Raw genomic sequence first — 15,113 nt, forward strand, 5'->3', positions numbered from 1 at the left:
GTCTGAGTTGGGAACAGGCAGGCAGGAAAGGCTGGAAGGGATTCCATGGATTCCAGGGATTGAAGCCTATAATTTCCTCTCTTTCTCTCTTCCCTTCCACACCACATCTCTTCTTCCCCTCTCTCTCTCTCAAAACAAGTGTTTAATGAGCACCTCCTATGTGCCTGGCAATGTTCTAGGTAGCAAGCACACAGCAGGGAGCCTGAGCAATGAGCGATGGATATTGAACCCGGCATCCTCGATCTCTCATTTGCCTCCCCGTGTTCCCAGATCCTAGGCAAGTAAAACCATCGGATTCCACTCTAGGAGGCCTCCACGTGGTCTCAAGATCAGGCCCCTTCCCACGGCCCTTCTCTAAATGAGCAACCCCTGCAGAGTACCACCCCTCCCCACCCCCTCCCCTTAGCAAATACTGAACACTGGCTGAGTGGCAGGCGCTGTGCCAGGTGCTTGGGGACACCTCATGAACAAAAGAGACCAGAATTTTGCCCTCTGAAGGCTCATATTCTCCCTGGGGGAGATGGGCCATATACACTGATTATAAGCTGGTCCCCAACAGAGTCTCCTGTAGAAAAATCTCTATCCTCACCTTCTAAAACACACCACTTCACTTTCCAGGGGTACCCCGCTTTCTTGGCGCCCTGAAACAGTGCTTCTAGGCCACTGGTCTCTGTGAGCATTGGTTTCCTCACTGGTCACATGGAGACGGCCTTGGTAAGAGTTAACAGAAGACTAGTGGCTCTGGCATGAGAACTGCAGAGTCCTGGGCACAGCCCCAGAGATTCTCAGTCAGCGTGTCTGGGTTGGGCCCAGCAGTCTGCCCTTGGTCCCCTGGGTGATTCTGAGCAACTGCACATGGAGAACATTGACCAGATGATGAGTGTGAGGGGAGGGTGCTCTCTGCACGTGAGCTGCGCCGATGCTGCACAGGGAACACTGTGCTGGAGTAACTGGGACCACTGGCCTGGTGACCGGCTCTGATCGTGCTGGGGTGTCCACTAGAACGCCATCCTCCATCTCCTGCTCTGGGGAACCTAACCGATTCACGGTCCCAGTTGCTGCCCTTCTGAATCTCCCCTCGTCTTTGTGCAGAGACCATCCCCAACTGGTGACTGAGCCAGGCAGGGCTGCTAACATAGCTCCTTCTCATAAGAGACAGGCTGCTATTTAGCCTGAGACTTCAGCTGAGGCTTCCCCGTGGCCTTGACCAGGACAGTCTAGGAACCGGCAGTATTCCAGGACTTCCTGAGCAGTCCTCTCTCTTCACAGATGCCAGCCCTCCATCAGCTGCAGGGTCTCAAGGTTCTCCCTGCCATCTTCTATTCTTCACAAATGTTACCCCCGATAAATCTCTTATACATCTAGTCCCACCCTGGCTTTTTTTCTCTGTGGACCTAGACCTCTACACCTGGCTTGGTCTCTGACACCAGTATTGCCCTGTCTGCTGCCACTCTGCTTCCCAATGGTTGCAGCCCCTGAGCAGTGGGATCATGCACAGGAGGGGAAGCGAAGGCTGGCTCCTCCAAAATCATTTTATTCCCGTCTTGGGTGACCCTGGCACAGCCTGTTGGTGCACTGGTTGGTGCAGCCTGTTGGTGCAGAGGTTCAGGGCATGGCCTCGTGCCAGCTTGTCCTGCTTCAAATCCCAACTCTGCATGAGCTTCTGCAGGGTATAAGCCCTCTGTGCCCTGAAGCTATAGGTAGATAGTAGTCGCCTCACAGAACTGTGGTCCGGATTGTTCCGTGCTGCCCTGTTGGCGGGTTCTCAGCCTCACAGCAGCGTGCTGCAGTTTCAGCAGTGCTGGGCAAGCACCGTGCCTCCCCTTTCCCTGAGCTGTCCGGAGCGAGCACTCTGTGGTTTCTGCTGCTCCTCTGGATGAAGAGGCCAAGCGGTACACTGGAAACACCCTGGTTCCAGGCCAGCTCTGCCACTTCCAGCAGCACCATCTCCTCTCCATAGGTCATTTTCGTTCTCTATTTCTTGGTTCCTTTATCTGTGAATTTAAGAAGCTGAACATCTCTTCTTAGAGGTTGGACTTACTTATAGCCTCAAGATTCTGTTAAGGATAGTAGTCTATGAGGCCAGTTTCATCTTCTTTCATTCTTTCTGGTAAATGTACACTAAACACATATTGTTGACTCAGTTCTGTGCTGGGCACTGGGGACTGAAAAATGGAAACAGAAGGTCTTTGCCCTCAAGCTGTTCAGAGTCCTTCTAGGGGAATAAACATATCCACAGATGACTCCAGGACAATGAGGGTTTGTGATTGCTTAGAGATGAAAGACTTCTGCCTTGGGTTTTACTAACATTTTATAATGGGAAGTGGGAGAGGTGCAGGAAATTGTTTCCTGATGATGTTTGGTTCAGAGAGGAAGGACAGTGTGTTTCAATGTCCCTTGCCTTAAAAAAAAAAAAAAAAAAAAAAAAACTATTTATTTTCATTGAGAAGAAACAGAAAAACTGGGTAAGTTAAACAAAGAGGGAAAGTTTCCTTTTACAGGTCATGACGCCAGTTAATGATTAGTGAGACCCAAGTGGGTGTTTGGCGAGAGGCTGGGTTATGCGATCTCTTTGTCATTAGAGGTCAGTTCTACCCCAGCTCTGAGACTTCTAGCTCAGTGATGCCCCCAGACTTCTGGGAGAGATGTTTCTGGTTGTGGGGCCTCCTTTTGTGGCTCAGTGTTGGAAGTACAGGTAAGTTGGGGAACGGGTCCTTGGGTGAAACTTCTTTCAGTCAATAATTCTGTTTTTTTCACGCCATCTATTTATGCAGCACTAACCTTTGGAAGGTCCCCTGTAAGTCCTCTCCTGAGATGAATTTAAAAGAGGGAGGAAAAAACCTTCAATCATAAGGGGAATGATGGCACGTCCTTAAGTCATAAAAACTAAACTTCTTCAAGCTGTTTTACTCATTTTTCTAAAATCTACATTACTCCTTTTCACCTTGCGCAAGACAAGAAGAGTTTAAGGAAATAAATGCAATTAACTCCAAAATATGATTCATTTTCACACTATACATATTCAGTGTTCCAAGATGTATTTACTTTTAAAATCAAAATTTTCCAAACTAACAACAGTTTTTTCATTGAGATTGTTAGAGGTTTTTCCTAATCTTGCTGACCCACCTCAAGTTCAGGTTTGTCATCCCACCTGGTAGGACTATGATCATTAGTCTGTTAAGCCACAGATGACCTGCAACCTTTAGTACAATTTCCCTCCGATGTGAAAACCCCACCCACCACTCTCCCTTGCTTAATATAACAAATCTAAACTCTCCTATGGCGTAGACATTCCGGGAAGAGTGAAGATCCCCTTCTCTGACCAGCAGTGGCATCGCCCTTAGAAAGCTCCCTTTCCCCTGCCCTCAACAGCTGACTGCTTTTCTGTCACCTCCACAAGACATTTAGTTCTCATTCCCCAGCTTTACAACGTGTCTGTCTGCCTTCTGCCTGCAGTTGCTCATACTACCTTTTCTGCTCTTCACATCTTCCAGGAAAGCTTCCATGATTGATACCACCCTTGCAGCACTGCTTACCCCTTCCCTGCCTCACTGGGTGATGTTGAACAGGTCTACTTACTTTTATGTGTGTGTATGTGTGTGTTAATCACTCAGTTGTGTCTGACTCTTTGCAACCCTATGGACTGTAGCCTGCCAGGGCTGTCTATGGGATTCTCCAAGAAAGAATACAGTTCCTTCTCCAGGGGATCTTCCCGACCCAGAGATAGAACCCAGATCCCCTGCACGGCAGGTGGATTCTTCACCATCTGAGCCACCAGGGAAGCCAGCTTTATGTGTGCTTTTTCCCTAACTCAGTCATATATTTGTGTGTGTGTGTGTGTGTATAAAGTGATCATGTATCTTGTATTGTGTGGCTGTTTATGTACTATACACTAGATCTAAAAGGATGTATATCTTATACATTTTTGATGAATGTGAGAAAAAGTGCCTTGTAAGGAAGTTATAACTGTTGGTTAGTATGTGGGCATGTTTGTTTCCCCATCTCTCCACCAACACTTTGTTAATGTTATCAAATGTTTTTCGTATTGTCAATCTCATAGGAAAAGCAGTATAACATTATTGCCTTAATTTTTATTTCTTATTACAATTTGTGTCTCTGATGTCTTGTTTAAGCAATCTTCTTATAATCTTTCATATTTTCTTCTAAACTCTATGTATTTAAATGAAGATCACCAGGGGCAAATCTTTTAGTCATGGGGTATTTTTTTTCCTATTCCCATGGGGTATTTTTAAATATGATGTTGAATTTTATTTGCCAACATTTATTTTAATTTTTGCATATATTTATTATTTTGTATGTTTATTCATAAAGGAAACTTATCTATCGTTTTCTTTTCTTTTATTGCCCTTCTTTGGTCGTGATGGTGCTGCTATTAAGTTGCTTCAGTCATATCTGACTCTTTGCAACCCTGTAGACTATAACCCATCAGGCTCCTCTCTCCATGGGATTTTCCAGGCAAGAATACTGGAGTGGGTTGCCATTTCCTTTTCCAAGATGATTATAACTGCAGGAAATAAGTTTGTTCTATGAAACAGTTTTATATTGGGTTGGCCAAAAGTTCTTTGGGTTTTTTTATTCTAGCCTCCAGAAAAATCCAAATGAACTTTTGGCCAACCCAATATAAGATAAAGGTTATTTATGATTTATAGGTTTTGTGGACTTTTCAAATAAAACCATCTGGATCTAGCACATTTTATGGTGAGAGAAGACTCTTGATTACCAATTCAATTTTTTTTTTTTGGTTCTAATAGGTTTATTAGGATTTTTATTTCTTTCTGATTCAGTTTCAGGAAATTATATTTTTCATTGCTGTTAAGTTTTCCAATGCATTTGTCTGGGAATGTTTAAGAATATCTGTTATACCTAATGTTCTGCAGTTTTACTATCACCTGTCTAGTATAGATGCATTTTTTAAAAAAAATCTTGCTCATTGCCCTGAGTATAACTTTTGATTAGAGAAATCATATATTTTTTTAGTTATAAAAAATTATTTGCAGCACAGCTTTTTTTCCCATCCTCTTGCCTTAGAGAACAGCCACTAGATAAATGTTGGAGCCTCTCCATGTGTTGCCTGTACTTTTTAACTGCACTTTCATATTAAAAAGCTTCTTTGACTTCTTCTGTACTAGACAATAGTGTACTGATTATATTTTTATTTCAATGGCCTTTTCATTTCCAATTTCTAATTAGCTTTTTTTTTACTGTATATCTTATCACTTATGCCTATTTTATTTAATAATTTCCTATGCTCTGTTTTTATGTTTATCCTTGTATATAATCTCAGCTTACTCATTTTAAACCTTTGTCAACAATTTTTTAAACTTTATTTCACCTGGATTGAATCAATGATTCACTCATTGACTATCTTTGTAAATGTTTGATGTCTTTATATATTTGTTTGCAAACTTTTAAAAAAATAAATTTGTTACTGAAATACAACATATATACAAAAAATACAGATTATTAAAACACATATTAATGAGTTTTTAGAACGATCATCCAGATCAAGAAAGAAAACATCACCCGTTTCTTAAAACCCATTCCCTGTATCCCATCTTTATCACAACTGCTCCAAAAGTAACTATTACCTTGACTTCTAACACAATAGATTAGTTTCATTTTAATTTTCAGTCTCTCTTTGTCTCTGTGTCTTCCTTCCTGAGCTCCCATCTTCGCCCCCTCTCCTTTGGGGGCAGGGGCGGGGTTGTTTCAGCTTCTGTTAGTAAGGCTTTGTCTTTCCATCTATCTTCCTCAATAAAGCTATTGCCCCAGTAAAAAGTTTCTGTGTGTGTTGTTTTTAGTTTCCTTTCCCGGGCTGGGGAGGCCTTCTCTCCATTGCTGGCCACAGATGGGTCTTCTCTATACCTGCCAGAGCACTTTGGACCCCTCAAACCTCACAAACCTGAATGCTTACAAACATTGCCTTCTCCCAGACCTGAAACCCAGAACCATTTTGCAATTCTGTTCTTGTTCGTGGAGATATTATTTTTACATTTGAGATTGTCTATGTCTCTTTCTCTCTGTCTCTTTTGGGTATTCATCTGTGACTACACTTTGGTGCATGCAGGGAGAGGGTATCTGAGCATGATTCATTGGGCCATGCTCCATAGTCTTGAATGATGGGCAGTTTAATTCTTTAAAAAAAAAATTATTTTTATTTATTTATTTCACTGTGCTGAGTCTCAGCTGTGGCATGTGAACTCTTAATTGTGACATATGGGATACAGTTCCCACACCAGGGATTGAACCCAGCCCCCTGCACTGGGAGTGTAGAGTCTTAGCCACTGGACCACCAGGGAAGTCCCTGAATAGTTTCATTCTATCATCTACAAATATTGGCAATTTTTCTCCCCTTTTTCAAACATCATAACTTTTATCCTATTTTATTATCTTGTTTTACTAGCTAGGACTAGAACTTCCAGTCCAATATTTAATAGAAGCACTGATAGCATACATTCTCATGTTCCCAGTTCCAAATGGAATGCTTCTAACATTTCACCAGTGAGTATAATCATTGCTATAGGCTTTTGGTAGATAGCCTTCCTTTCTTATGTTAAGGAGTATTGGATACTAAATTTTATCATTTCTCCCCCTACATCTATTGAGTTGAGCATATGTTTTTTTTTTTTCTTTAATGTGTTCACATGTGAATTACATTAGTATATTTTCTAATGTTAAGCCATCTTTTCATTTCTTAGACTAAACCCTGCTTGGCCATAATGTATTTTTAGTTCTTGTTACCCTTGAAGGATTTGATATTTTATCTAGGGTTTTTATGTCTATGTACAATAGTGAAACTGGCCTTTAGTTTTCCTTTCTCCTTCTTTATTTGTCCAGTTTTGACATTTTGGCTGTTTTCATAGAATGAGTTTGGATTCTTTCTCTCCTATTCTATTCTCTGAAATAGTAAGATAGGAATTGACCTGTTGGTGGAATTTCTATGTGAAATCTGTCTCTGAAATAGTAAGATAGGAATTGACCTGTTGGTGGAATTTCTATGTGAAATTTCTATGTGAAATCTATAGTTTTTTGATGAATAGATTTAAAACTACAGTTTCAGTTCCTTTATGCTACAGCTTTAGATTTGGTTTTCTGTTTTTTTCTTTCTTGACTAAGTTTTAGTAAGCTATTTTTCTAGGAAATTATCAACTTAGGAAAACATCTGTATTTTTAAACTGTTGGATGGGTGTAAATATGCTCCTTTGTGGTTTAAAAAAATTTGCTGTGTTTACATCCCCTTTTAATTCTCTATATTATTTATTTGTAACTTCCCTCTTTTTACTATGTCTTATAGAGAGTCCTGTGGATGGAGGAGCCTGGTGGGCTGCCATCTATGGGGTCACACAGAGTCGGACACGACTGAAGCGACTTAGCATGCATGCGTACTTTGGAGAAGGAACTGGCAACCCACTCCAATATTCTTGCCTGGAGAATCCCAGGGACAGAGGAGCCTGGTGGGCTGCCGTCTATAGGGTCGCACAGAGTCGGACACGACTGAAGTGACTTAGCAGCAGCAGCAGCATCAAAAGTACATCTTATTTTTTTAAGAACATCTAGTTTATTATCCTGTTCAAAGAACTACTTTTTGGCATTTATTCCGTGTGCCAAGTACTATTCTAGGCAGTAGAGTGAGCAAAATAGATAAAATCTCTTCCTTCTTTGAACATATCTTCTAATGTGGGAAAATTAATAAGCAATACATTTAATAATAAACTGGTAAATAAAAACTTGATTGGGTGATGATTGCTATAAAAATAAATCAGGATAAAGAAGATTCAGAGAATGGAGGTGAGGCACTTAGTCTGTGTGTTCTGCTCAGTCGTGTCTGACTCTTTGTGACCCCATGGGCTGCAGCCCACCAAGCTCCTCTGCACGTGGGATTTTTCAGGCAAGAATACTGGAGTGGGTTGCAATTTCCTCCTCCAAGGGATCTTTCTGATTCAGGGCTCAAACCTGCGTCTCCTGTGTCTCCTGTATGTAGACAGATTCTCTACCAGCTGAGCCATTTGTTTCAGGCACATAGGCAGATGGCAATTTAAATGGGGGTTAGAGGAAAGGAGATGACATTTGACAAGCAAAGACTTAAAGCAGAAGTGGGAATTAGCCACGTGGATGTCTGGAGAAAGACATGCCATGCAGAAGGAATGCCCAGCGCATAGAACCTCCAACAGGAACCTGTGTAGAGTGAGGAAGAGCTAGGAGGACAGTGGCTGGAAGAGGAAGCAATAGTGGGGCAGGAGAAGGCTCCTCAGGAGGATGGTCTAGATATTTAGGGCTTTTTTCCACTGTTAGGACTTTGGATTTTATTCTGAATGAAATGCCTTGGTGGCTTTTACTCAGAGATGTGACATGATTTAGTTTACTTTTCTAGCTGCTGCTGCTGCTGCTGCTAAGTTGCTTCAGTCGTGTCTGACTCTGTGCGACCCCAGAGACGGCAGCCCACCAGGCTCCCCCATCCCTGGGATTCTCCAGGCAAGAACACTGGAGTGGGTTGCCATTTCCCTCTCCAATGCATGAAAGTGAAAAGTGAAAGTGAAGACGCTCAGTCGTGTCTGACTCTTAGCGACCCCATGGACTGCAGCCTACCAGGCTCCTCCGTCCATGGGATTTTCCAGGCAACTGTGCTGCAAATAGGCTGAAGAGGATGAAGGCAGGAAAAGCATTGCAGGCCACATAATTTTGAGAAATGATGGTGGTTTAAACCAAAGTGGCACCAGTGTAGGTAGTGAGAATGGTTTAATTCTGAATATTTTGTTCTGAGGATTTACTTACCATTTTTCTGGGGGTAGGAGACAGCAAAGTGTCACATCTCTCCAGGAAGGTGGACCTGAGCAACTGCATGGGCTGAATTGCTCTTGATGACATTCTTATTCATTGTTTTCTTTAATTTTAATTACTTCCTTTGTATTTATTTCCCTACATTTTATTTGGAATTGCTGTAGTATTCTTTCTCAATTTTCTGACTTACAAGATTAACTTACATGATCTGTATCTTTCCCCATTTCCCTCTCATATTTGCATTTAAGGTTACATTAATAGCTATCAGTCTAGTACTGTTTTAGCTACTTTAACTCGTTTTGATATTGTATTGGTTTTATCGTCTTTAGCTTTTAATATTCTCTAATTTCTATTGTGATTATTCAACTCATTCATTACTTAAAAGGGAATTAAACTTAAAATTTCCAAATGTATCTTTAAATAATTTTGTTATTGATTTCTAATTTTTATTGCCACTTATTTAGATAACATTGTCTGGAATATGTTGATTCTGTGATGCTTGTTGGGCCTTGCTCTGTGACAAACTATGTTTACTACATGACCAATAGAGCAATGCAGTCATGTATGTGGTTCAGGTCTCCTGTTCAAGAGGAGGCTTTTCATCTTTTCTTCCAAAAGTAGGGGAGGCAGATGAGGTGGTCAAGTCATGACAAGTCTATCTTGGGTCATAGGAGCACAAGTTGCCACAGGCAGAGGAGCCTGGGGGCCTGCACTGTCAGAGTGGGCTTCACTGCAGGGGTGTCCGAGATCTGGCTGGTGAGAAGGGAGATGCAAGGGGACTCGGGGACCAGGCCTGGGGCTGAGATGCAGAGGTGAGGAAACTACTGGTGGCATGCTATAAGGGTGGGGCGCCCACATTCTGCTCACAGTACCAATGCCCAGTGCACTGCAGATCCACAGGCCTTCCGTACATGCTCCCCAGTTACCTCTGAAGGCAGAGAACTATTCCAGAAACCTGAGAGAGCTGTCTTCCTTGTGAAGAGGGCTGTGCAAATCAGTTTGCAACCTAGACCTGCCTTCTGATGTTGCAAATGGCTTTGTCCTGTGGTAGGAATGTGACGTCACTGCTAACAGCACCAGGATTGGGGCCCTGTGGGCACTCGGTACATGCACTGCGGCTCCTGCCAGTCTCTTTCTGTAAGACAGCTGGGCGTTAGAGGCCCCCCTCTTTATCACAGGCATGAGAGCGGACTGTTGGGTCTTAAAGATAGGTCAGATTTTCAGCTCCCTGGGATGCAGGCGTTACAGTATGCTGCCATTTCAGTTCAGTACTGTAGAAGGCCCTTCAGTGACCTTGACTATAAAATATCCTATTTAAAGGTATCTGTTGGAAGGCACTGTCCAATATAATACAATACAATAGAAGGCATTAAAGGCCTTCTCTATCATCTGGGCAGCCACGTGCTGGGTACTGCAGGCTCTGGAGTGGCTCCGGACTGCTCCTAAGAACAAAAGGTGATTAGTGAGAAGTGATCACTCTGGGATGGGATGAACAGACCAGAGTAAGCCTAGTCCCCAGGGCAACTGCTTATTTTATAGCCCAGGGTTCTTCTCAGAAAACTGTATTATTTATCCAGGACTGTTGTAAGAAAGTGCCGGAGGCAGGTGGCTTAAACAACAGAAGTTTATCCTCTCACACTTCTGGAGGCTGCAAGTCTGAGATTAAGGTGGTGGTGGGGTTTGTTCCTCCTGAGGGTTCTGAGCGAAGGATCCATTCCAGGCCTCTCTGTTTGGCTTGGAGATGGCTGTCTAGTCCATATGTCTTCAGGTCATCTTTCTTCTTTGTGACCAAATTGCCTCTTCACCTAAGGACATCAGTCATATCAGATAAGGGCCCACCCTATTGGTTTCATGGCCTTCCCAAGTGGCTCAGTGGTAAAGAATCTGCCTGGCAGGAGACGCCAGTTCCAACCCTGGGTCAGGAAGATCCCCTGGAGAAGGAAATGGCAGCCCACTCCAGTATTCTTGCCTGGAAAATTCCATGGTCAGAGGAGCCTGGCGAGCTACAGTCCATGGGGTTGCAAAAGAGTTGGACATGACTGAGCACACACGAAATGGCTTCATTCAATGTAATTACCTCTGTAGGGACTCTGTCTCCAAATACAGTCACATTCTGAGGTTTTAAGGATTAGTTAGTTCAACACATGAATTTATGGGGGGAAGGGGACTCAATTTAGCCCATGACAATATCCATTTCACCATGGCCTTTAATCTTCTCTAGCTGAGGAATATTTTATTCTTCTCTGGTATCTTATCTTTACACAAGATAAGAAAAAATCTGTGAAAAATAGTCACAGATTTTGGTTATAGAAGTGATGCCTTTAATAAATAAGTCGTTACACTTGCTGATTGATGATCAATCCCTGAAAGCCCCTGTTTCTTTCTTCCTTTCAAAAGCACTTTTCTTCTTTTTAAGAACAGATGACCTCACCTTTGAAGTTTCTTGGGTTTTATTTGTTTTTTCTTCTAGGGGATGCACCTCCTACCCCACAGACGAATTGCACTGACTTCCAGAATGCCAATCTCCTCCGAGGCACCAATCTCAAAGTCCAGTTTCTCCTCTTCACTCCTTTGGATCCCAGCTGTGGGCAGCTAGTGGAAGAAAGTAGTGACATCCAAAACTCTGGTTTCAATGCCACTCTAGGAACCAAGCTAGTTATCCATGGATTCAGGTGGGAGCCAACCAACCAGTAGGATCACCTCTGCTAGGAACTAGAAAATGACCCTCATGCCACAGGAAGTTAGTGGGGAGCAAGAGGAGAAATGGATTCACTGCCTGTCACAGGTCCCCTTGCTCACCTTCTGCTGGCGTTGAAGAGGTCTCATGGCAACACGAACACACAATGTGTTGCTCTTTCTTATTGGTCACATATGTTATTCCTCTGCTAAGTCTCATCTATATACTCTCAAACAGTAAATAAGAATGACCCAGGATAAGTAGCACATGAAGCCTCGATTTCCATGCCTGAATAAAAGGGAGGTTGTAAAAATGGTCTCAGTGATCCTTTCCTCCCTCAAGTGTGGGTTGCATGATTCATTTCAGCCAGTGAGGTCACAGGCTTTGTGCAATTGCTCAGGGTAACATGGTGTTTTTATCCAGGGTTTTATTTCCTCTTCTTCACTTCTACCTGGGTTTCACAACCCAAGAAACTTCCATCATTCCCAGAGATTAGTGTTTCTCAGATACTACACACTTCTTCAATTTCTTTGATGATCCACAGTCCAACTTTTGTTGTAATATATAGTCTCTGACTCCCAAATCAATCACCATCCTTCCTTCCAGCATCTTCTCTCCAAAATTCACTGACAATGCCAAAAACAGTAAAAAGTTGCTGGGAAGAGAAAGGGAGAGAATACGGTGAAACAGTAGCTAGAACTACTGAAACTGGGGGGAGACCCAATGAAGAGGTAGACAGTGAGGCACTACACAAAGGATAATTGCTTTCTCATCTCTGGCTGGGTTCTCCCTGCCTCTCAAACCCCTGATCCCAGGGTCCCAGCCACATCCTCCCTTAGGCATTCCTTCCCACTCTTGGGCCAAAGTGTCTCCTCTGGCAAATCCTGCATTCAGCCACAATCCAAGGTACAGAGACACCTGCGACCTGGAGATAGCTGATGGACTGGAGAGCTCTGAAGCCTTGCTGTGCTGTCTGTTCCAGATGCCCCCAGGCCATATTCCCTGGTATACACCCGGGCTGGGCTCCTCTGTCCACATGAGCAAGCTCTGTGCCATGGAGAAGACTTCTTTCCCATTCCTAATCTCTTAGGAAAGCTTTCTGAAAATTTTCCTCTTCTTCTTTTCCTAGAAAAGTCCTATTATACTCTAAGTTCTAGAATAATAAAGAATATATCTCATTTTTCATTTCTCAGAAAGCACCTAACACATTGCCTGGTCCATTTGTTGCATGAAGAGTGAATGCATGAGCAAGTAAATGGAAACATCCCCAAGGAAGGTGTCTCTATTATAGAGTGAGAATTAAGATTGCAAATCTTGAACTGTAATACACAAAGCTGTCTTTTCTTTCCCATGAGTAACACAAGCAGGGTCAGCACATGTGGTCCATGTGATTTATGCATTGCACAAGGGTACCTGACTGAGGGCCAGTGGGGCTGAACTCTGACCTGAGCTCTGAGCCCTGGCCCAAGGCTACATCCACCTGGAACAAAGGTACCTCTTTACAGTTTACCCACAGGCTCCACATGTGCAAGCAGGAGCCCTGCTAACTTCAGGATTATGTCCTCCTTATGCTCAAAGTGCTGCAGGATTTAGTGCTCATACTCCCCTCCACCCCCACCACACACACACACATGACTTTTTTCCTCTGGATTTGTTCTGTTTATAGAAACGTCATTGTAATTTCCATGACGATGAATACTGACTTGGAAGATAATTTTCCTATCCTTTCTTGGCCCCACATCTAGGGCTTTAGGAACAAAGCCTTCCTGGATTGATAAATTCATCGATGCCCTTCTGCGGGCAGCAGATGCTAACGTGATTGCTGTGGACTGGGTGTATGGCTCCACAGCTGCCTATTTCTCAGCCGTGGAAAATGTGATTAAGCTGGGACTCGAGATCTCTCGTTTCCTCCGTAAACTCCTGGTAGGTGTAGACGAGCTTAGGGTGAGTTCTGGCTGCTTATGGGGGAGCGAGAGCTCAGAAAGAAAGAAATAACACACGAGGAGGAGCTTTAGAGAGGAAGCAGAGCCACCGGTAGTCTGTGGGTCTTTGGTTCAGATCTCACCTTTACCACTTACTGTGCTGACCTCAGGGGGGCTTTGAACCTCTCTGAGCCTCTTGCTGCTCCTCTGTAAGATGGGCCACTGCATGTTACATAGCGGGTGCTGATAGCTGGCCCTTCTATGCTTTCAGGAGGAAATGGCTGTGGTCATGTCTCACACACCTTGGGCACCAAAAGGAAAGTGAATGGGTTGTCCAGGTGGGGAGCCCAGGGAGAGGGCAAGTGATTAACACGGTGAGATTCTGCACTTTCTCCCCAGAGCATGTGTGGCTGGTATGTCGTGCCCAAGACCCTCTGCTTCTGATGCCTCGGAGAAAATTGTTACCCTTGTAAGGTCAGGGGCTGGGGTGGCCCAAATGTAACTCACTGAAAATGCCTGTTCTAGGCGCTGGGTGTGTCAGAGTCCTCAATCCACATCATCGGCATCAGCCTGGGGGCCCATGTAGGGGGCATGGTAGGACATTTCTACAATGGACAGCTGGGACGGATCACAGGTAACATTCTTCCCTGACCATTCTCCGGTTTAGAGAGAGAGAACATGCCTGGAAGAGCGTTTGCTAAGGCAGGCAGAGGGAAGTGTGTTGGGCCTTTGTTCTTATGATCAAGTCATTGATTACCACTAAAATTTACCTATTGTGGCCATTTTGGATAAGATGGTATTGTGTTGTTATTGCATGATCTCTAGTGTCAGTGTCAGAGGCCACCTATTTCTTTCTGAGCCTCAGTTTCTACAACTCTAAAATGGGTTGTAACAGCTCCTATCTCCTTGGCCACTGTGGAAATCACCTTTACACAGTGTTTCTAAATAGTTGCACAGTGCTGGGAATTTTATGCTTCAGGAACTACCCTCAATCAGTAAGGAGCCAGAGCTGTATGGTAAATACTCTGGCTTCCTGGCACTTCAGTGGGACAATTCTGAGTTGTGTTTTGCAGAGTCCTGCAGGGAGACCCCAGTGGGATGAGACTCAAAGTGATAGTCTATTCATTTAAATTGTCTTTCATTCTCTGACTTTTTTCCACTCCCTCATGATCCTTTCTGTGTGTGCATGCTAAGTCAGTCATGTCTGACTCTTTGTGACCCCGTGGACTGTAGCCCGCCAGACTCCTCTGTCAATGGGATTATCCCAGCAAGAATACTGGAGTGGGTTGCCATTCCCTTCTCCAGGAGACCTTCCCTATCCAGGGATTGAACCTGTGATTCTTATGTCTCCTGCATTTACAGGCGAGTTCTTTACCACTAGCACCAGCTGGGAAGTCCATGCTTTCAGTGATTTTCTCCCAAATAAGCTACTTGCACTTTACATACTTGTCTCAGTCTGCTTTTTTGGGTGGAATAGGGAGGGATCCAAGGTAAGGCTGGGAGAGAGTAATATTTACTTCACTCTATCATTGTAAAGGGGCTTCCCAGGTAGCATTAGAGGTAAAGAACCCTCCTGCCAGTGCAGGAGATATAAGAGATGTGGGTTTGATTCCTGTATCAGGAAGATACCTTTGGAGGAGGGCATGGCAACTCACTCCAGTATTTTTGCCTAGAGAATCCCATGGACAGAGGAGCCTGGTGGGCTACAGTCCATG

The 15,113-nt window shown here is 43.7% G+C and overlaps 1 protein-coding gene across 7 annotated transcripts in view; it reads left to right on the top strand.

Annotated features, from left to right (window-relative positions):
- PLA1A (phospholipase A1 member A) overlaps window positions 1-15,113 on the top strand; it is a 48,069-nt gene continuing 32,956 nt past the window's right edge. For 2 of the 7 annotated variants that reach the window (XR_009732815.1, XM_061398094.1), the window contains exons 1-4: window positions 6-2,695; window positions 11,270-11,471; window positions 13,222-13,399; window positions 13,924-14,032. Coding sequence is in view for 6 of the 7 variants with exons in the window: in XM_061398094.1 (XP_061254078.1) it covers window positions 2,518-2,695; window positions 11,270-11,471; window positions 13,222-13,399; window positions 13,924-14,032 (667 nt within the window). In the remaining variant the exon portion in view is untranslated. Of the gene's footprint in view, window positions 2,696-11,269; window positions 11,472-13,221; window positions 13,400-13,701; window positions 13,812-13,923; window positions 14,033-15,113 lie in introns of those variants that run through there. The other 5 variants (XM_061398294.1, XM_061398214.1, XM_061398027.1 and 2 more) reach the window with 5 other exon arrangements.

This window comes from Bos javanicus, chromosome 1, assembly GCF_032452875.1.
Source record: "Bos javanicus breed banteng chromosome 1, ARS-OSU_banteng_1.0, whole genome shotgun sequence".
In the NCBI taxonomy this organism is placed as follows: Eukaryota; Metazoa; Chordata; class Mammalia; order Artiodactyla; family Bovidae; genus Bos; species Bos javanicus.